General features: G+C 33.7%; 1 protein-coding gene across 1 annotated transcript in view; it reads left to right on the top strand.

Annotated features, from left to right (window-relative positions):
* The window catches only part of SYT10 (synaptotagmin 10), a 63,282-nt gene extending 43,420 nt beyond the window's left edge, over positions 1-19,862 (top strand). The window contains exons 4-7 of the mRNA XM_081061041.1: positions 6,000-6,120; positions 9,380-9,551; positions 12,021-12,150; positions 13,967-19,862. Of these exons, the coding sequence (XP_080917167.1) occupies positions 6,000-6,120; positions 9,380-9,551; positions 12,021-12,150; positions 13,967-14,038 (495 nt within the window). The 3' untranslated portion in view covers positions 14,039-19,862. The remainder of the gene's footprint in view (positions 1-5,999; positions 6,121-9,379; positions 9,552-12,020; positions 12,151-13,966) is intronic.
* The last annotated feature ends 2,037 nt before the right edge of the window (positions 19,863-21,899 follow it).

Genomic DNA, 21,899 nt, shown 5'->3' with positions numbered 1-21,899 from the left:
GACTCTATATTTTAGGCCCAGTGTGTCCAACATATATCAGAGAGTCAAAAACAATCCCCTTGAGGTTTATAGCAGAGCCAGGAGACAATATAAATGATAATGCTGACTCATTGTCCTATTTAGTCTTTCCTCATGATTCTCCAACCAGATCAACCCTGATGTTCTCTGCCTTAAGAATTGCATCTTTCCTAAATCTAGCACATTGTCTGGAAATTTAACTGATAGTCATTTTTTATGGCCCTTTGTTCTTAAACTTGAAATCAAATTATGAGCACCAGTTGATCCTTTGTGGTCTTTCCCATGAGGCCCCACCTGCACCATGGCAAATAAGGTCCAAAAGGGACTGTCCATATGTTCCCAAACATGTCTGAACTGTATATACTAATTAGTCTTCATCTTGCCAGTATTTACAATTATAAACTTTTAGAACTAAAAATAAATCAGTCCATCTATTTAAACACCCTCATGTGACACCAAAGAAACTGAGGTCAAGTGGAGTTAAGTGGATTGATTGCTCAAGGTTAAATTCCACGATTTTCTTCGCTGAATGGGAGATATGAGTCAGAGAAATAAAAATTTTACGATAGTGTGAATCCAGTAGATCCATTCTGGGACTGCATTTCACTGTAGCTTCATTTTGTCAGCAGGTGGGTGAAGGACTAGCCACTTAATGAAGATGCTCATTTGAACTAGTAACACGTTGTTTAACAGTGTGTGGAAAACCATCAGTTTTCTTAATAACCAGGAAATGTGTAAAGCAAGCTGTATTTAGGATACCAAGTGGAAGGCAAGCTGTATTTAGGGTGTTAAATGCATGTGATGACTGCTGTCACTATGGCAACAAATTGTTTGTTTACAGGCTTTTTTCAGTAAGTCTTAGCATTCTTACTTTCTAATATATCACTGACTTCAAACCGCTCTTCAGCCAACACCTCCCCATGCCTGTTTACGTTAATGGCCTCTCTCTTTCTCCATCCTCATCTAGCCTTCTCAAAATAATGGTTTTCAAATATTATTTTTATAACTGTCATTATCAATCATACTATTCACATACAACATTATTCCTCTTCTTCCCCATGAAATCCCATCTCTTTAATCCTTCAAACCCCACTGTAATGATTATTTCCCTCCCTGGTATGCTTCCTTAGCTTATTTCATCCAGGGTTATCAAGGCTTTCACATGCCTCCTTTTCATCCCTTACACTCATTTGCTGTAGCTTGAGCTTACAGTTAGTCCTGAAATGAAATGTGCAGTGCAACTATTTGTATATCAATTTATCTTTCAAATGACTTTTATTTTTATTCTGGAGAGACAGTACATGGAGAAAACTTTGTAACTGTGACTATTATTCATGAGGTTGACTATAGCCAATTATCATAAAATGATCTCTGTCTTTCCAACTCTCCTGTGGAGCCAGGATGGATAAAATCAAATGTACAGTCCCTGACCCAACCTCAGTGTTAGGCTTTTCTTATCAGTCCTTTTTCCAAGTACAGAGTCAAGAGATTGTCACTGTGAGTAATTTAGTGTGTATGAGAATGAAATAAAGGCTTTCTTACCTGAAATAAATTTTGTAGAACAATATATCCTAGACATTATAGCCAGCTGTCAAATGATTGTTTGCCCAAAGATACAAGAGTTTTTCAGAGGTTAATTTGGGAAGCTCATGCTTTTATAAAATTGTAGTGAATGAGATTACCCACAAATAAAATTTTCAAAAACTCAAAGTCTTTCTAATTTTAAGCTAAAATTACCACTCCAAACATTTTAAGGATTTTGGACAAGAATAACTCTAAATAATAACGTATACTTCTCTACCTTCTTAAACAGAACATATAGGATATTTTCCTTAACTTAAGGAAAATAAGCTAAGCTAAGCTTAAGCTATTTTTTCTTAGCTTAATGACTCAGTCATATTTTTTACTATTAATGAGTGTTCAAGTCTGTAATAAAATGTTTTAAGTTACTGAGGCATTATTAGCGTTAATTCTCCTTGGTACAAAATGATCTAGGTTGCTGTTCTTTTTAGTACATTTGCTTCTCTATTTGTACATATATATGTAGGTATTGTGATGTGTTTTTGCAGCTATCATTTATTGCTACCTTCACTAAACCTCCTGCTATTAGTTTCCCCATTTCTACATTTCAAGTGTGTTTTGACCTGATGGAGGCTGATATACCAAGTAAACATTCTTGTTAGAATTTTGTCTAAAATAATAGTAAATGGGTGCTGAGTAAGAAATGATGTCGTCTTCTTAGAATTTTACTGCATGACTTAGGTATATTTATGCTGGATGTTCAGAAACCTTTCAACTTATTTCCTGGTTCTTTGCTGTGCACTAAGGGGGTTCCAATTGTTGAGACTGAGTATGGTTTTATAAACTGCAGTGGTCTGGGGCAGACTGAGAAGAGATGGCAATTAAAACTTAACCAGTTCCCTGGAGTTGGGCCATCAACACGGAGACACCCTCGGTGGTGGGTACTGGGTCTCAGTACACTTACTGTAGCCAAAATCGAGAGTTCTGCGGTTATATCTGTTACAGGACCTTTTTTAAGGTCACACAGCTGTTTACTTTCATTAAGTTCATTTCTCATAATTATCCCTTAGATTGCTTCCAGATTTTAAAAATTGAAGAATATTGGTATTTACCTTAGAGAACACTCTGCCCTTTTCAGTATGTAGTAGATTTAATTCTTTCACATCCATACTTCCTGAAGGAAAAATTTAGTCCAATGAAGAATCAATTTTTGTGCATTTATTACAGATGCATACTACACATTAATTTTTACCACCCACTTTGATCCAGTTTTCTTAAAATGTTTGACTACATGGAGTTTAAATATTTAAGTAGATTTCTTACTACTGCAGTAGGCAAAAAGTCACCAGCTTGTCATACACAGCTGCTTAGAGATGTCACCTAATCATGCTATTTGTTTTCAATTTATTTGGCCTAGTACTTTGGTCAGCTCCTCACTGTGGCCTCTTTATATTTACCAATAACTGTTAATAACTGATAGTCAAAATTATGTTGTACCTGCACCCATCAAAAAGATATTTGAGAGATGGGACCAAACTCAGCAAACTCTTAGTTCCAGCCAGTAGGCATGTAATATATCTAGAGAAGTATAAAAATTACTCCCACAAATTATCTCATGTGTAAAAGTAAAACCATGTCAGTCGGACATGTGAAAATATATTTTATTTGCTAATCCTCTTAGATGTCTCTATTTGTGTACTTTATTTCTGTTTGCATGTGGTGCATTTCCTGTTGGATCCTAAGCATTTCATCACTGAGATCACATCTCCTATTTCTTTCCTAACTTCTCCATCACCACCCCCACCATGTTTCTTGGTGGAACTTGGTATCCTGTTCTACATTCACAAAGGGATTCCTTAACTTTCACCAGCTGACAACATAATATGTCTATGTCTACTCTAATTGATTTCCTCGAAGGAGAAATACCCAGTGAGGGAATGAGGAATGGCTGCCAGACAGAAAACTTAAGCCCATTGACTGAACCTAAAGAAACACTTGGAAAAAGAGATAGGAGAAACAAGGAAAGAATCATCAGATAAAAGTAGAATTCAGACTTATTTTCTTAGCCCTTTATAGACTGTTCTTTCTTTTCGACTGAGATCGTCAAGGGCAGAATCATACCATGTCTATCATAGTGTTTACAGCACCTACCAGTGGGCCCAGCAAGTGATGCTCAGTACTTGCTTGGTGGTGAAAAGAATGAATCATTGGCAGAAGGTTGTACTCTTTCTGTTTTTTCCTCAGGTCTCTCCTATTGCATCTTGCTTACTGTTTTGTGTCTGCAGCAATCAAACAGCCCAGAGGAGACCCAGTTGGATATATCTTTCTTATAAAATATTTATTTCTTACTAATTTTCTCGAAAAATAATAATTGCTTCCCTTGATTAATTTTTTCCATTTATCCAGTTCTTACCAAGCACCTGATATGTGTAAGGCACTGCTCCCTGTGATAGCAATACTGCAATGAATAAAACAGCATCCCTTATCATATGTCAGACACTGTTAAATACCATGGGCTTTGTTTACAGTATCTTATTTAATGGTTAAAACCCCTGTGGAGAGGGTATTTTCCTCAACTTGGAAATGAAGTTTCACAGATTCAAAGCTTAATTAAATTTCCTGGGATCTCACAGTTAGGAAGTAGAAAATAGGAACAAACCAAAGTTTAACTGAATCAAAGTTTATGCTCTTAATTACTAGGCTCTATTACTTCTAGACCATGACTAAAGAAATAGAATTACATAAATCTGAACCTGAGCTCTAAGAATATGCCCAATAAATATTAACAGCCTGTCATGAAGAAATTTTAGGAACCTCATTCATTGACTTGAATGCATAGCAACTTATTTCCCCCAAAATTAAACCTATTATGAATTGTCTTTCCAGGAATGGTTTGATTAAATCTGTAAACAACGTTTTTTAAAATCAAAGTTTATTGGGGTGACAATTGTTAGTAAAGTTTCATATTGAGAAGCATCCTAAATGTGCATTTTTCACTCTCCATTTCATTTCTCCATCATCTATGCAGCCATTGACAGCAAATACATCTATATCAGCGTACTGTGGACATTTCTACCTTATAAATGAAACAAAGCAGATCGGTTTTTATCCACATTAATTCATAGTCTTTCCATTCCTAAAAAAGAAAAATGCGCTGAGAACCAGCTATGCACCAGACACTTCAGTAGAATGTAAAAATAAGACAAACAAGAACCCTGATTTTCTAGACCTTACGTATGGGAATCAGGGAAACAAACAAACAAAAGAACTTAAAGGGTAATTTCTGATGACGATAAGTGCTATGAAAAGAATGTAAAGGATCTGTGTGAGTTGGGGTGAGTGTAGGATAGGATGGGGGAAGGCCTCATTGAAAAAATGCTGTTTGAGCTGAGTCCTACATGGTGAGGACTGTGCCATGTAAAGATATAAAATAAAAACAATAAAAACACAGAGGTCAAAGGCAGGAACAAACTTCATTTGTATGAATAAGAGGAATAAAAAAGGCTTTTGTGTTTGCTTCAGACTGAGCTGAGCAGGAGAGGCAAGATATAAAGTTAGACAGATAGGTAAGGTCCAGATCACACTGGGACTTACATGTACAACCTTGTAATGCATGGTCCAAACTAAGATGTATTTAACAATGGAAGGGGATGTTCTGAATAATTACACCAGAACGAAAGGTATAAACCTGGAATTTTCTAGATACACCAGGATTTATAGTTACCCCCACTTATGTCCCAGGGTGAAGGGTTTGAATTTTATTCCAGTACAGTTGTGAGCCCTTCGATGATTTTAAGCAATAAATATTACTTTTTAAGCAATAAATATTAATTCTTAATAAAAATTATTAAGAAATAATTTGATTTGTATTTCAGAAATTATCACTTTGGTTGCTGGTGAAGATCAACTTCTGAGATAAGAGATCAATTTTAGAAACTAAGGAAGTAATAATCCTGACAAGGGGATAGTGGCTTGAATGATAGTAATAGACCTAGAAACAAAGTCACCGGTTTGGGATATATTTTGTAGATAGTGCAGACAAAACATGGCTTGAATACGGTGAGGAAAAGAGAAGAATAACAGTGACTGCTAAGTTTTTGGCTCCTGCCTCTGGGTGAATTATGACACCATTTGCTGAGCTTGGAAAGACTGACAGAATTGGTTTTCGAAGATGATGGGGAATGAGTGGAATCAGCAGTCTGATTTTGACTACATTAAGTTTCAGATTCCTATTAGAAATACAAGTGGAGATGTCAATTAAGCAGCTGGCATATACGTACTCTCCTTTCTTCCTCTGTTTAAAACAGCTTTCTTGCAATGTTATCTGCCTCCTTAATAAAATAATTTAAAATGACATTCAAATATTCTATTAAAGTGATTTTTCACTCAACGTCTTCAATTATATTTTGTTTTCACTATCTGGTGTTTGAAATGGCTAACAATATCAATTGCCTTTCTAGGAAAGCATAGACCTGGGTGAAATCATGTTTTCCCTTTGTTATTTGCCAACTGCTGGACGTATGACATTGACAGTCATCAAGTGCAGAAATCTGAAGGCGATGGACATTACCGGAGCATCAGGTATGCACACAGTCGGCTAGTGAGTCAAGAGTATATCCCCAAATAAAATACTCCATGTACCCCAAATTACATATAGCGATTGAATTGTTGAGTTCGTTTGTCTGTTGTGGGGTAATAAATATAAAAGTAGAAAAAGAGATTACCAATCAAAGTGCTCCAAATCACCTCTTTTAGTTACATTATCATTGCGTACTTTTTAAAAGGTATTGTTAAATAGATTAACTTTGACCTTAGGTTTTTATTTTTATTTTTTCTCTACTGATTTAGCTCTTTCTGAAAAGTCGATAATTTACCATCTACTTCCCTACTTCCACTTAGTCACTTACTTATAAAGGAAGATTTTTAGCCTTTAAGCCATTCACTTCAAACTCGCTGTACGAGTAAGGACCATATGAAGGACCATATTTAGACTGAATTTATTTTCCTCACCTGATCTGCAGAGAAATAACCAGGTTCCAAGACCACCATTCGCTTCCTTACCACCTTTCTAAGTACAAATCTGGCGACAATAGGGACTGAAAGAAATAAAGTAAATGACATTCTTAAAGGAAATTTCTCTTGTGCTAACTTTTATAAAGTGGTAAAGCCACATCATGTTTTTTTATCACTTAATTTAAATCACTGCAGTTCTGGAAGATTATTTATAACTGAATATGTGAAGTTGGGCATTGCACTGTGAAAGAAAAAATGATCAGAGCAGAGTAGGGAGGATGGTCAGTAAGCATTTGTTGAATAAAAGAGAAATAAGAAATAGTAGAGGAGATATAGTAAAAGATGGCATAGGGGGTAATCCATAATTTTGTGGCTAAGAACAACAACAAAATTAATAAACTAAATTTGCATTACAAAAAGAATGAAGGATCTCCAAGTTCTGGTGTAGACAGAGCTCCAGAATTTACGAAATGAACAAAAGAGGGAGGTGCAAAAATAAATATGGCTATCACATTCCTTTCTGTGTAAGAATGGGAATTTTTAGAATATTCTCGTTGCTAATATTTGCATTAGGATATACTAGAGTGATACACAAAAACTAAGCGGTGGAGAGGTATGTAGACAAATGAGAGAGAGACTTCTCCTTGGACGTCTTTATCATCTTGAACCTTGAACTATGTCGATTTACCAATTTTTAAAAATTTGCAATACATACTTATATATGTACATGTGTGTATATATGCACACATATATATGTAAATTCATATACATATATATGTATATATACATATATATGTTACATATATACATATATATTATATACATGTATATATGTAAATTCCACATTTATCTTGAAACATCCCAAGAAAAAGTCTTGGGTCCATAAATGTTGAAGAAATATAGATAAACAGTGTGCTCTGTAAATTATCGTTTAGTTTACTCTTTCTACCATATATCAAACACAATCAAATTTCTTTTGGGTTCCACCCAAATTTTTTTTTAATTAAATTTATTCGGGTGACATTGGTTAGTAACATTATATAGTTTCAAGTATACAGTTCTCTAATACATCCTCTGTATATTTCATTGTGTGTTCACCACCGGGAGACAAGCAAGCAGCCTCAAAGTTGTAATTAAATACAAGATTGCTTCTTGTTTATATGAAGCTTTTCATGAGAGGACTGCGTGCTTTGAGAACACCACCTCATTAATTCTCACAAAAAGCTTGTGAATCAGCTAAGCAGCCAGTAAATTATCCTTGTCTCAAGTAGAATAGAGAAATATCATCAGAGACCTGATGGGGTCATCAAAGGATAAACCAGACCTCGTTCCTGTTTTTAATGAGAGGCCTAGGCCTGGGGGCTCATACACAAAAGTGCATCACAAAAACGAGTTTCTTCCTTAGAACATACTTCCTATTATTTTGAAAAAGTTAAAAATAAATGGAATATAGCCATTAAACAATGCCCTTTCACTCTGTTTTCTTCTACATACCCTATTTCTAGCCATAAAATATGTTTTTGCCCTTTGGTGGAGATGCTTATGTAATATGTAGACAGATCTTTCTAGAGCTCAAAAAAAAATTAATTTGCCCAAATAAATTAACATTGCCATCATTTTGCGCTATTCTAAGGAAATAAAATTGATTACTACATTGATGAAAGAGAGAAAAAGTGGTGGTGGTGCTACAGTTGGAAGGTGACCAGAATGCAAAAAAGAAAAAAGAATGAAGATAGAGCAGAAACTGACAGTGTTAACCATCTAGTATGCTCACCCCAGTGCCAACATTTCCTCCCAAAGCCATGCCTCCTTTTTATAGAAAAAAAGTAAGCCTTTTAAAAGAAACTTTTTTTTTATTAAATTTATTGGGGTGCACACAATGGGATTTATAGACGATGTAATACAGAATTGTACACCTGAAATCTATGTAAATTACTAACAATTAAAAGAAACTTTTGTATAATACCTTGTATTTTTCTATAGTATTATCAGTTGTTATACTTAAGGTGGCAGGAGTAAAAAGGTAGAGATCAGTCAGCTGGAGCAGAACTTGTTAACAATTATTTGATCCCTTTGGCCCATAAAAATATAGACCAATTAAATTGTTCTCTTTCCCTTTGGCATCATATTGTCAGTGTCATAATAAGAATCTTCCTTGTAGCCATCTGTAAGCCAAATATTGCCTTTCCTGTTGTATACTGTTGAGCATTTAATAATGATTTGTAGTGATCATTTCTTCAATCTGAGCTCCTTATCAAGTACCAACTCTATAATTGTAAAATGAAACCTCTGATTTTAGTAACTTTTCCAACGATTGAAGAAAAATTTAAATATAATACAGTTTTTGCTTTCTAGTTTCTACTTATTATAATTACATATACTTGTCTAGATATAATGTTGCTCTTTCCCCAGTCTTAGTATTCTTATTCTAAATCATTTTGAGGGAAATAAATTTTAATACCATTATTCTTACTTATTAGGGTTACATTCCCTAAAAATCACTTCTAACAAAATGTGTCTTCAGATAGCTGCGGCAAAAAGACACATAGCTCTGGACTGGCTCCTGATAAACTAGTGAGTTTTCTCCATTGTATTAAAAACAGTTATGTCAAACGCATTATTTTCTAGTTCATTCAAGAGAAATGTTTACATTTAAAATAAGAAGTCTTAGAGAGTCTGTAACCCCCAAATAAATTATCTGAATTTAAACTGGTAATACCAAAAGGTTTGATATACCACTTTTCTTACTTAGTAATAATTAACTACAGTCTTATTTATGCTTTGTACCATTCCTTTTATTTTAATAAAATTACCTTCCCACTCCTAGATCCTTATGTCAAAGTGTCTCTGATGTGTGAGGGTCGAAGATTAAAAAAGAGGAAAACAACTACAAAGAAAAACACTCTAAACCCGGTGTACAATGAGGCCATTATTTTCGACATTCCTCCAGAGAATGTGGAGCAGGTCAGCCTCTCCATCGCAGTCATGGATTACGATCGGTATGTGCTTCTCTGTACTCACTGAAGATCAGCCATGTTTAGTCATATGCAGACTCAATTCAGCTTTTCAGGTTATTTTTCGCCACAATAGTTTTAATAGAAATTGGAAGAGGGAAAAATTATTCATTCAAAATTCATTTTTTCCATGTTATAATATTTCTTTTTTTCTTCTTCTCCAAAAGAAGTCATGCTTAAGTTGAGAACAGAGAACACTGGGGCTGGTGAAAGAATGGGTGCAGAAGCAGTGTGGGATACATTACAGAAAACACTCTTGTGAAGCCTTTTCAGAGGAACAACAAAAATCACAATCAATGGAGTTTCTCAACTGGGCTGATGTATGAATATAATGATTCTTATCAGAGCTCTATTATTAACTAGCTGTGTGAAAGAGAAAGCTATGTAATCTCTTGGGGATTCACTTTTCCCTTTTGTAGCACATCAGCATAATATGGAACTGTGAACAGCGAGTATTAAGAGTAGAAGGTGAGTAGTGACCAGAGGAATACAGCCTTGATGGTTTCACATCAGTCTTAAAACATGGCTTTGTGGATAGCTCTTCCAGCTCACACACTTGGAGTCACTTCTCCTTTCATGAAATAAATTGCAAACTCCCAGGTGCAGCTCTAAAGGTTCTCCCGGAGGCAGCTTCTACATTTACCCTCCCACCCGCCCCTTGTCTGATGTTTCTCCCTGCTCTTCGTATCTCACCCCACCCAGGCTTTACAGTCCCGCTCAAGTCACCCCTTCTGTGTCTTTCCCAACTAAGCAACCTCTTCTTCCTCTGAATTCCTGTCCCACTAAAAGTGCATATCTCTTCTTTGGTCCTTGCTATATACTTCTTTTTATTTTTTTTTGCTTTTTATATTTATAAACCTTTTGGAAAAGAATGCTGCATATTTAACCTACAAAATTTTCAGCACATAGACAGTGCCTTACCACATTTATTTTGTTCTAATGATAATCAGAAGTGCTACAGAACACACATATACAAATATTCAAAAAGAGTGTTTATTTTAATATTTGAAGAGTGTCATGAAAATGGTAGAACCAGGATCCTATAACCGGGAGAAATTAATAGTCTATGTCCTCTGGCTCAGCTAGTAAAATGAAGCACTGGAAGAAAAAATGATCTGTACCATCTTTTTGAAATTAGTTTATATCACAGGTTACAAAACAAAAGCTATCATTAGAGAGAGAGAGAGACAGAGAGAGAGATTGAATAAAATTAGTTGAAATTTTGAGCTCTAAACATGTTGTAATGTTTTCATTGGAAGCCCTTGTTCTGCTTGACCAAATAATGGCTTCTATCGATTTCCCACAGCAGTGATGGCAGGTAGATTCAATTGAGCAATTGTCACCCAAACAATTTCAGGGAAATGGATCCTGACAATATATAAAACAGAAAGATAAAAAGCACTTCTTTCTAAAATTGTGCTTGTTTGGGAAACTTCATATTGAGGAAAACGGTACTAACTATACATAGCTATATCAGTGATAGGAAGAAAGGAATGAAATTTCCTAAGATCATCTCAAAGCCCTCTTAGCGATGTCTATCAAAAGAAAAGCTTTTAAATTACATTCCATTCTTGAGAAGCAACTTACCACTTGCACACTTGAATTAACTGTCTTGATTCAAATCCTGTCCATGCCTCTTACTAAGTGGGTAAAGGCAGGCAGGTCCCCAGACTTCTGGGTGTTTGGTTTCTGTATCCATAGAATGAGATGATGGTAATAATACTCGTGGTCATGGTGTGATTGAGTGAGTCAATACATTTCAATTACTTAGAACAGCGTCTGGCACATAATAAGGTCTCAAAAATATTGACTATCATTATTTGGATTTGTTGCTGTGAAAACAGGACATGAATAGAAAATAGGAAGATTGTTTAGTCTGCTCTGGTGCTATGCAATAATAAATTAAACACTGTGGTACTGAACATAGCCCTGCCCTGTTTAATTGTAGTACAAGCATAACATTCACTGATATATCATTTAAAGTCAACTAAATATGGTCATTCATACAAGAAAGTGATTATTGAGCTCTATGGTGAGAAATCTAAGCATCATCATAAAACATTAAGCCTTGTGGAAAGAATAAAATTTGATTTACATCATTTAAACGTAATAGGATTCCTTCCAAGAAAGAAACTCATCATCTAGGTAAGGGCCAGCTGGCATTACTCATTCACACTATTTTTATTACTGTGAAATGTGCTCAAGGTACAGAGCACTAAAATGGATTGTGTGTGCTCCTTTTATAAATTCATCTTTGAATGCTGATCCTGTTTAGTAAATTTAAGTTTATTTAAGATTTTTCATTTGACCCAAAGTAGTTTAAGCTGCAAAATCATCTGGAACCTGTCACAAAATCTTGGGTTTTAATCATATGCTTAAAATTCTGCTACGATGTACGGAAGCCCATGTATCTTTGAATGTTGGGGTGAAAGTGTGATATTCTTTGACTCACAGGGTAGGACACAATGAGGTCATCGGGGTGTGCAGAACAGGGCTGGATGCCAAGGGTCTCGGGCGAGACCACTGGAATGAAATGCTGGCCTATCACCGAAAACCCATAACTCATTGGCATCCCTTGCTGGAGGTAAGCTCTGTGCTTTCCTGACACCTGCTCTCTTTCATTATCTCTTTTGCTTAAATATTCTTTATCTTCCAAGTCCTTTTTGACCTTTTATATGTTCACTTTTTTTTTCTTTTTAAATAGACGTTGCACTTGCTTTTGTCCCACAGACCCTATCATTCCAGTATGCAATGTTCTGTGTTCCTTGTTGGATTTTAAAAACGACTATTAAAAAAAAAATTTAAAAAAAACAAACGAAAACACCGACTATACTTTCTGGGTTGGATATGTGTTTGGACAGTAGGCCCATAAAACTGCAAGTCTATGTTTTCTTGGTAGAGCCTGAAAACGTACATCAATGAGTGGTGAAATGATCGAGGAAATTCATGATTATCTGGAAACTGAATGTCGGCGCTTCTCCTTTGTGAAAATGGCCCCCTCACCTAAACTTCCCCAGAATCTCTAAATCGAGGTACTGACAGTTAACTTCATGGCTAAGAATCCTGAGGGAAACTGGTATTGCTTCCTCTTGTTAATATAACTATTAATATTAGTTAGAATCGGAGCTGACAATGTGCCACACTCAGTGCCAAGAATTTAATACTCAGCATTTTCGTTAGTTGTACTCTATGAGTTTACTACTATTACAGAGGAATGGCAGAACTTAGAGATGTTAAATAACTTGCCTGTATAACGATTACCTGTACAACTCATCTATATAAGGGGACAGATATGTCTCTGCCAACTCTGGTCAGGAAGTAAAAGCGCTCACTGATTTTTAAAATATTGAGGAATCATTGCCTGAGTTCAAAGCCTAGCTTTGCTGTATGCTGCATATTGGTTCTAAGTTCTGCTATTCTCTGTAATAGTAGCAAACTCATAGAGTAAAACTAACGAAAATGCTGAATACTAAGTTCTCAGCACTGAGTGTGGCACAATGTCAGCTCTGATTATAACTAACATTAATAGTTATATTAACCAGAAGAGGAAGCAATACCAGTTTCCCTCAGGATTCTTAGCCATGAAGTTAACTGTCATTCTCCTCGATACACTGAGTGCTGCTAGACAGAAGGGCTTTCTCTGCCAAAGACAGTTGCTGGAGCATCTTGAAAGTCACAAAGTAAGTCATTGATTAACTGGGAGGTAATGCAGGTTGACAGAGGATTTGTGGTAGATGATGGAATTTATGCAATTCAGTAAAAAGAATGGTTATGATAACCACATAGTAAGTGAATGATACGTTGCCATCATATCTGCAGAATCTCCAGACAAAGATTCTGCTTCCTATTCAGGCACTAGGCACTGGGTTGCATGGGAGATGCAGTACAGTGTGATTTACCACTAAATGGCAGTGGGCCCAGGTTCTGAGCTCAGCTTTGTCACAAAAAATGTGACCTTGGATGTGTTACTCAGGACATTATAGGGAAAATTTGTTGAATATGGTATGAACATTGCATGCTCAGACATCATCATGGATATCTGCATATATATATATATATATATATATATATATATATATATATATATATATATATATATTAGTATTTCAAATCTTTACCTCACTTCTTCATTTAATATGTCATAAAAGTCATACACACACACACAGAAAAATGCACATCCACACAGCACTTTTCCCTAGAGTGCTTCCAAAGTATAGACAAGTGTATTCTCTAAATAGCTCAATGAGTCTTGGGACGGTTGTATTTCATCTCAGAAGTATGCTGTCTAAAATATAAAGTATACTCTACTGCTTCTTATACAGTTAAAAGGTAGCAACAATTACCCACTTCATTATTTTTTTTTACACTAGATCATATATTATGAAATTATTGTCTTTCAGTTACCTGGCCGGGCAAGCAGTTTTGATAGTCAAGGATCCTGTCCATCTCCCAAACAACCTTCCACACCGTAATGCCTCCAAAATACGACCATTACAGTAAGGACATGGGACCATGTGCTCGTTGGATCAGAACAAAAATAGGTTTGATTTTCTCATTTAAATTGTATCCTGATAATGAACAAACTTGATGTGCAATTTTTCTTTTACTTTTTTATCTGTTTATTAACTTTGGACATCTTCATATATTTTACTTGAATACAAATAGTCCTTCCTCCAAAAGGTATTTTATTCTTCAAGTCATATGCCTATTAGCACAAAGAGTGTTTTATTAAGTTGTAATTCTTTGCATAAACAAAGAAATACATTTTTTAAAAAGAATCCATACTTATCTAAAATTATATATAATTTATGCTGCTGTTGTATAAAGTAGCACATGTCACATTATGTATGGTTTTGATTTTGTTACAACTATGTTCATTTCTAGTTATTCATATATTTCCATATAAACTTTAATGGAAATTTTGAACTTAATTTGCACAGCATTACATCCTTGTGCAATCAAATTAATGTAACTTATCTGATAATACATTCTTTCATTCTTAGCAAATCATTTTCTTGATAATGTTTGGCTCTGCTAAACTCAAAACGTTGTCTCTCAAGATTGTGTAAAACATACAGGTAAAGCTATAATTTAAAGAAACATTTGAATATAAATTTGAGAAGTAATATTTAGTAGCTGGAAAATGGAGGTTGAGCCATTTGGGCTGCCACTTTATATTGTCTTAATGTTACATTAGTTCACACATTTGTTGCATTGTTTAACTGATATTTTCAAAATTCTAATACTCTTAAACTCAAAATGTAGCATTAGTATTTCCAAATGAATAGAATTAGAAGCCGTTCATTTTTTTAAGTGTTCGTAAGGTTCTCAAGTACTGTGATATGTATATTTTGTGACATGAAACTATAATGTAGATCTTGTATTTCTGATAGACCATACTAACAGACACCAAAGGTACAATAACTGTCTGCTTATTGTCATTTAGGTTGTATACAGTAATGGTGACTTTTACCCCAATCTGAAGCTAATTATTAAAATTGGGTATTTTCTTAAAGAAAGGATGACTTACATTTCAGCAAAGTATATGATATACCATAAATAATATAATTTCAACATTTAATGAAAATAAACAAGTAATTCTAACAGTCCCGACCCACAGTCCTTTCATGAAAAGCATTTGGCTTCATAAGGATCAAGGATTAGACCACTAGTGGTAAAAACTATGCAAACGTTTTTACATGACAGGTCAACTTTTTACTGTCTCATTTCTGGGACCTACTGGAAAGTATCTATACTGAATAACTTCAATCTTACTTTTGAGATTTGTCCTGTGGATAGTGCATATTTCAAGCTTATCCCAAGATAGGAAGTTAAAAGAACAAAACAATACAAAGCAAATCTGAACTTAAAATATATAAACACATTCATCAGAATGAGAAATTTTTATTAACAATTATAAAATTTTAATCTTAGTAATATCCCATGTTTCTAAATATTAAAACAATAAAAAGTTTTAAAAGCCTTGAAATTTTGTTTGTTGGCATCTCTCATAATGACATTACTGTTAATTAAGATGTATTTTACACATTTAATATTTTAAAGGCAAATACAATTCCCTAAAATTTTTCAAATGCTTGTTAACATCCTAATGAAAACAAGTATTCCTCACTAAATTTTCTAACTGAAAATAATAGAAGAAACCTATTTGAAAATACCTGGCTACCTTACAAAGAGTAAAATAACCACTTGCTGTGGACAGAATGATTGAAGATGACACTTCCATTTTGGAATTCTTTATTTTACTGGGAAATAACAGTTATCAGATGGGAAGATAAAAGTTATCCTCTTAATAAAATGACATTTTCAGAGATAATTGTTTTATTAGTAGATATGGCTGCAGTTTACAATTAATTAGTGAATGTATTTCCTAAGTGAATGTAATAATTATTTTCATCTGAAAATGTGGTTTCAGGACTTTATATTCATAATTAGAAGCTCATGATTTTCTTTGCCTCCTACGGAGAAAACACCAGTGTTTGTGATGAAAAAATGCAGCCAGCCAACCAGGAGACTTTAATATGGGGATCATAAATTAAAATAAGTTTTAAAAATAATTTTTAAAAAATGTTTCCTAGGGATCGGAATAAATTCATTATGCCAGAATATTTATTAATCCCGTAAGAGAGATTAAGGAGAGAAAATTCACAAGGCATCTGTCATGCAATACATGAGAGGTTTGCCCTCATATTGATGAAGCATGATCCTTTAAAATGATAGGTCATATTATAAAAATGTAATCCTACCACTTTCAATACAACACATCCTCACACTACACAGCCACACAGTCATAAACATAACTTATCCTCTTTCTACTTGCTATTGAAGATAGAATATGTTTTATTTCGATATTTAAAATAAGGTTTGATGTTACAGATTTCCTCCACTAATTTGTGTGGGACACCACATTTTAATGACAGCAGCTTAGGTACATAATGAATACCTAATTTCAGGGATTTATTCAGGGACTTGCCAAACATAAATCTAGGAAAAAGGAGCAAATGTTGATTCATTAGCATAACAACCAATGTTCTTTTCCAGGTTGTTTGTTTATTTATTTATTTATTTATTTATTTATCTATTTATTTACTTTACCTCATTCATTAAGTAACCAGGAGAATGAGGAAATTGAATATGAAAAGAACATTCGTGTTTGTGCAGTATATTATCTCACAAAAATCTGAACAGTTGATGCTTTCTGTGCACTGGTTTCTTAATATGTTTCTGGACAATTTTAATTTTCTTTGTCAGGCCAGTCCTGTTTCTGGTACTTTATTTCACATGTAAAACTTCTGATATTCATATGTTCACAATTCAGTAAAAATATTATTAGAACTAGTGCCAGGGAACAAGAGATGGGAACTTAGAGCCAAGCCCCCACTTTCTTATGCAGTTTTGGGGAGTGTGTACGTGTTCTAGTTACTGCAGGGAGATCACAACTGATCAATACTGACTCAGGTTTTAGATAAAAGCAAATATATTTGAACCTATTTGGTTGCGATATTTAACTGACATTGTCACCTGTGTTTATTCTCCTGTAATGTTCATTATTTTAAAATTTTGCAGACTCAGTAAAGAACTATCAATCTCTTAAGGCTTTCATTTAATGATTGTTTCAAAAATGAAAGAGCCAAACTTCCACTCCTTTTTGAACTTTTATTATCCATAAAACAAAATGTAACTTATTTCAGAACGAGTTATCAACAGAGCCAAAGATATTACAAATAACGGGACCGAAAATCTTAACATTGAACAAATGTTCATTTCTTTACCTCTTTAAAAAGAGTATTTGATATTATCTCACAACATATATATTCATGGACTGGAGTTCCATCTGATGTTTTTATTTGCTACCTTAGTTGCGATTATGACTGATTAAAACATGATATTTAAGAAAAAAATTAGGGTTGATAAGGATTCAAGAAAGTCATTCAACTTCTATTGATTGTAATGAAAATGTGGAGATCTGTTTTCTTCACAGCTTGTTCTTGAAGCAACCCTGGTTGTTCCAAGGTAGTTTAATTGAGCTGAACTTTTATAGTTTTTAGCCTAAGAATTTATTGCTGCCAATAAGAAATAATACAAAAAGCACAGAAAGTAAAATAATTTAAAGTAAGTATCTACTTAAATAAATGATAAACAGATGTGTTAAAGCATATGGAAATAAAGATACTTGAATGCAAAACCAAAAACAACTTTGTATTTTAACTTTCAGTGGAAAGTAAATCCTCTAACATTGTTCAAAAAACCCACGACACAGCATTTTAATAGTTACTCAGTCACATGGCTCAGGATATGATTCATCTGAACCTAAGATCCATTATTTAAAAGAATATAGTGAGTTTGTATTTTACATGGGAAACAGAGCTAATTAAACTAAATGCTGTTTTCAATGTTATTCAGTGATACTCTTTAAAGTAAGAATTTTCTATTTCATTAAAAGACTTTTCCTATATTTACTCAATTTTATGTTAGAGTTATTGGTAATTTAATAAAAGATCCATTGGTAATACTTGTGATCTTCCATTAACAGTTCACCAAAAAGATGCGTATTTGAACAGTGGCGTTTAATTTTCGTTTCAGGTGTTTTCTCATCAAAGTAAAAAGTTATTTTCATTTTTGCCCTGTTCATCATAAAGATAGGTAGCCAAGGTTTGACTTAATGGGATGACAATATCATGCTATAGCAACTTAAAAAAGAAATCACTAAATTAATGTATGAGGTGGGACTTAAAGATTTATTAAATGCCAACATTTTGAATACTAGAAATGGTGATTGAAAAAAATAAGTAGAAGATGTTCAAAAGATAGACTTCTTCGTGCCTGAAATGATTTAAATACACGCCTACAAGGAGGAATTGATTAGAATAATCCTATTTTTATCTATACTGAGACACTGGAAGTGATTTACTATTAGATCTAGGGATGCAAATAGTATTTATATGGAAATGTTTTCATCTCAAACTGACAATTTCTTCTAAGCTCACCTGGGTCATGGGAACCCTCTCTAAAGAGCAAACTATTCCTGATCTTATCATGAAAGGGTAAAAATAGGCCATTTTCTTTGGAAATTTTGTCGTGATTTCATCTGCTATGCACAGAATCCCTACTTACTGTCTAGGGTGGTGGATTTCAATTATTCAATTTCATGTTTTCCCTTCAAAATCAATTTATTGGATAATAATGCATATTATAGAAATGAGTTAAAAATTATTAAGAGAAGTCTCAATATTGGAAGGTTAATGCATTGAATTTTTGTTTTTACCTCTTTCAAAATTGTTTTTTATTTTTCCAGTCTGAACATCAATACAGGAAATTATGTTTGACTATGATTTTGCTGTAGAATGAAGTTTGTGAACCAGAAAAACCCTGTAAACCCAAAGGCTATGTACAAACTGGCCATAAAATCATTCTCTATGAAAATTGCACGGTTTATTCTATTTATATAGATCGTTTTGTGGGTTTTATTATATATTTTTTGGTTTTTTTAAAGACCCTTTAAGCTTTTCATTTAAAAAACACAGTAATCCTCAGTGTGACTAGCTTCATAAATTCTATTGCTGTAGAAGAAAGAAACAGATAGACAAACTTTATATGCAAAATATTTGTTTTTTTTATAAGCAAAAAGTCCAGCCCAAGTTCATGTCATTCGCATTAACTTTTTATTGACCCTTCAAACTGAGAGACATGATTGGGTTCATCTTCAAAATATGGATAAGTTATGAAACACAGTGAAATGAAACTTTCACTTCAGAATGAAGACTGAAGAAGTCAAAATAGTATTGTCTCACATTGTAAATGTGATGATTTCACTAATGAATAGTCCAAGATTACATATTATTCTAAACTGACAGCAATCATAAAAATTCTTCATTTCATACATGACATTGAATAATTTAGATCCATCGTATTTGATCTTGCTTTGTATCCTTCAATGTTCATAAGCTGACTTTTTAAGTGAACTTTGTGATGTAATATGTAGCCATTGTTTAATCAATATCTTTGACTTCCATATTATAGAACAGAAATTTTAAAATCTTTTGAAATTCGTGTTTCTGGCTTTTGTACATGGTAATGAGCCATTTGTGAAACTTGACAGCATATAATTGTATTACTGAGAACAAATGTTTTGCAACCACCTTTAAAGGATGTTACACATTTCAGTATTTTTACAATGTCTTCTTTAGAATGTGTGAACATATTTGTCAGGTTCAGATGAATTATGTAACAATGAAACCTCAAAACTGTTATGAAGTGTACAGTTTATGATTACTTTTGTAAAAGAAAATGGAAAAGCACTTGAAATATAATTTTACTGTTTCATATGTATTTTGAAAAATAAATAAAGTGATTATAAATTATTTTTGTCTTTGAAGAAAATACCTTTTCCATATTTGGTTTTGAGACCTCTATGTTGCTAAGTGTTTCTTTAATACTCATTATTTTTGGCACTCGTTAGACAACAGTATAATTCATTTATCAATATTTCAATAATTCAAGCAACTACATATATCTTAAAAATATATCTGAAAAAATTTGGAAGCATCCAATTCATAGATATCATTATGTATGCTATTGTTTAAAATTCCTTTTTGTGCTAGATTTGAACAGTTTTAACTCTATTTACTCTTAGAAAGTAATATAGAACAAAGGTTCGTTATATCCATTAATGTTTACAGAGAATAAAACCAAAAATCTGGACAGCAACCACAAATAGGACTCTTCACACTTTTCATGTATTTTAAACCCACTTTTCCTCCAAATGAAAAAATCACCCAAAGTTCCAAATAGGAGTATAATTTCTGAGTGTATTTACTGAGTCTATTTAGCGTGTGTGCATTTTTATGAGCAAGTTTTTGTTTGTTTGTTTATAAATTTCAGGACATACATGACTGAAAATTTTACCTTAAATGGGAGTCAGTGATGGGAACGCAAGCCAGAGAGTAAAGGAACTAATAGGTAAGAATCATATTGAGAATACAAGACACAAATAGGTCAACAAATTACACAACTGGAAGCATTGATCACATGGTGGACTATGTAAATGATACCTTCAGGAGCTCACAAATCTAACCGCCTACATAGTGAATAACAAGAGAAAAGCAGTACGAAAAGCTACAGAGTTACCTTCACCGGAAGTTGTAATTGAAAACTAGAGTCAGAATTGAAAGAAAGATTTTTTTTTTAATTGGACATATTGCCTAAAACATACAGAACATGTACTATGCACCAAGCACTGTGCTCAAAACCTACCTTATCCCTAATCTGTACAAAATCCATGTGATTTATGACTATTTTCCAATGAAGAAATTGAGGCTCAGCTCAATTAAGTGGATATACTTGTACACGTAATTAATGGTAGAGTACAGCTTTGAACACATGGTTAACTCATTCCAAAATCTGGGCTTTTATTCTCTACGTGTCATGAAATATGAAAATTAATATTTATACAACTTTAAAATATTTTCACATATGCTGTTTTTTAATTTTTACCACAAGGCATGTGGGTTTTAACACTCCCATTTTACAGAGATTGTGACTGTGGTTAAAAGAAAGTCCAAGGTCATGTAGAAGCTGACAGGATGGGTCCTCAAATCTAGGTCTTTAGCCCTCAAACTACATGCACAATTTATCTGATGCTTTTAAAGTAGAACACACTAAGTACACTATGAAACAAAGAACTCATTGGCTTTTGTGCTTCTTTCGATAAATCACCAAGATGAAAGATTTATAAACTTCATTGACCTTTACTCATCAATAAATTGAGATCAGTTGTATCTGCCTGATCTAGCAATTAGTTAATATATGTGTCATTTATATAACATGTAAACCACTATGCAAATAGTACTTACTAGTTGTTGTGTCCAACATCATCATTCCCATCATTAATGGATATTAATGTTAATCCATGGATAGGATAAATATTTTCAAGAGCCATAACAGGTATATGTGCAGATCAAGTTGCTAAGAAGAAGGGAGTTAAGCTACTGAATTGATCCTGACCTAACAAAAAAAAAAGGAGCAGAGGGGAAGAAAGGAACATGGTGCATTGGCTCAAGTCCTATAGATTTCTGCTAACCATATCTCCTTTTTAGATTATTTTTCCATTGCCACTATTCCAATTCAGGCCATGAAACCTCTTGTCTGCCTTTTATAAATCTTGCTAATTGATTTAAAAACCTCTAGATTCCCATAAAAGTCACTTTCTACTTAGGTTGTTTCCATACCTTGGCTATTGTAAATAATGCTGCAATGATCATAAAGGTGCAAATATCTCTTCGAATTAGTGTTTTGGATTTCTTCAGATAAATACCC

The sequence above is a fragment of the Rhinolophus hipposideros genome (assembly GCF_964194185.1).
Source record: "Rhinolophus hipposideros genome assembly, chromosome: 9".
Taxonomy (NCBI): domain Eukaryota; kingdom Metazoa; phylum Chordata; class Mammalia; order Chiroptera; family Rhinolophidae; genus Rhinolophus; species Rhinolophus hipposideros.
Note: the sequence above shows the minus strand (reverse complement) of the source record. Positions and strands in the feature narration are given on the sequence as shown.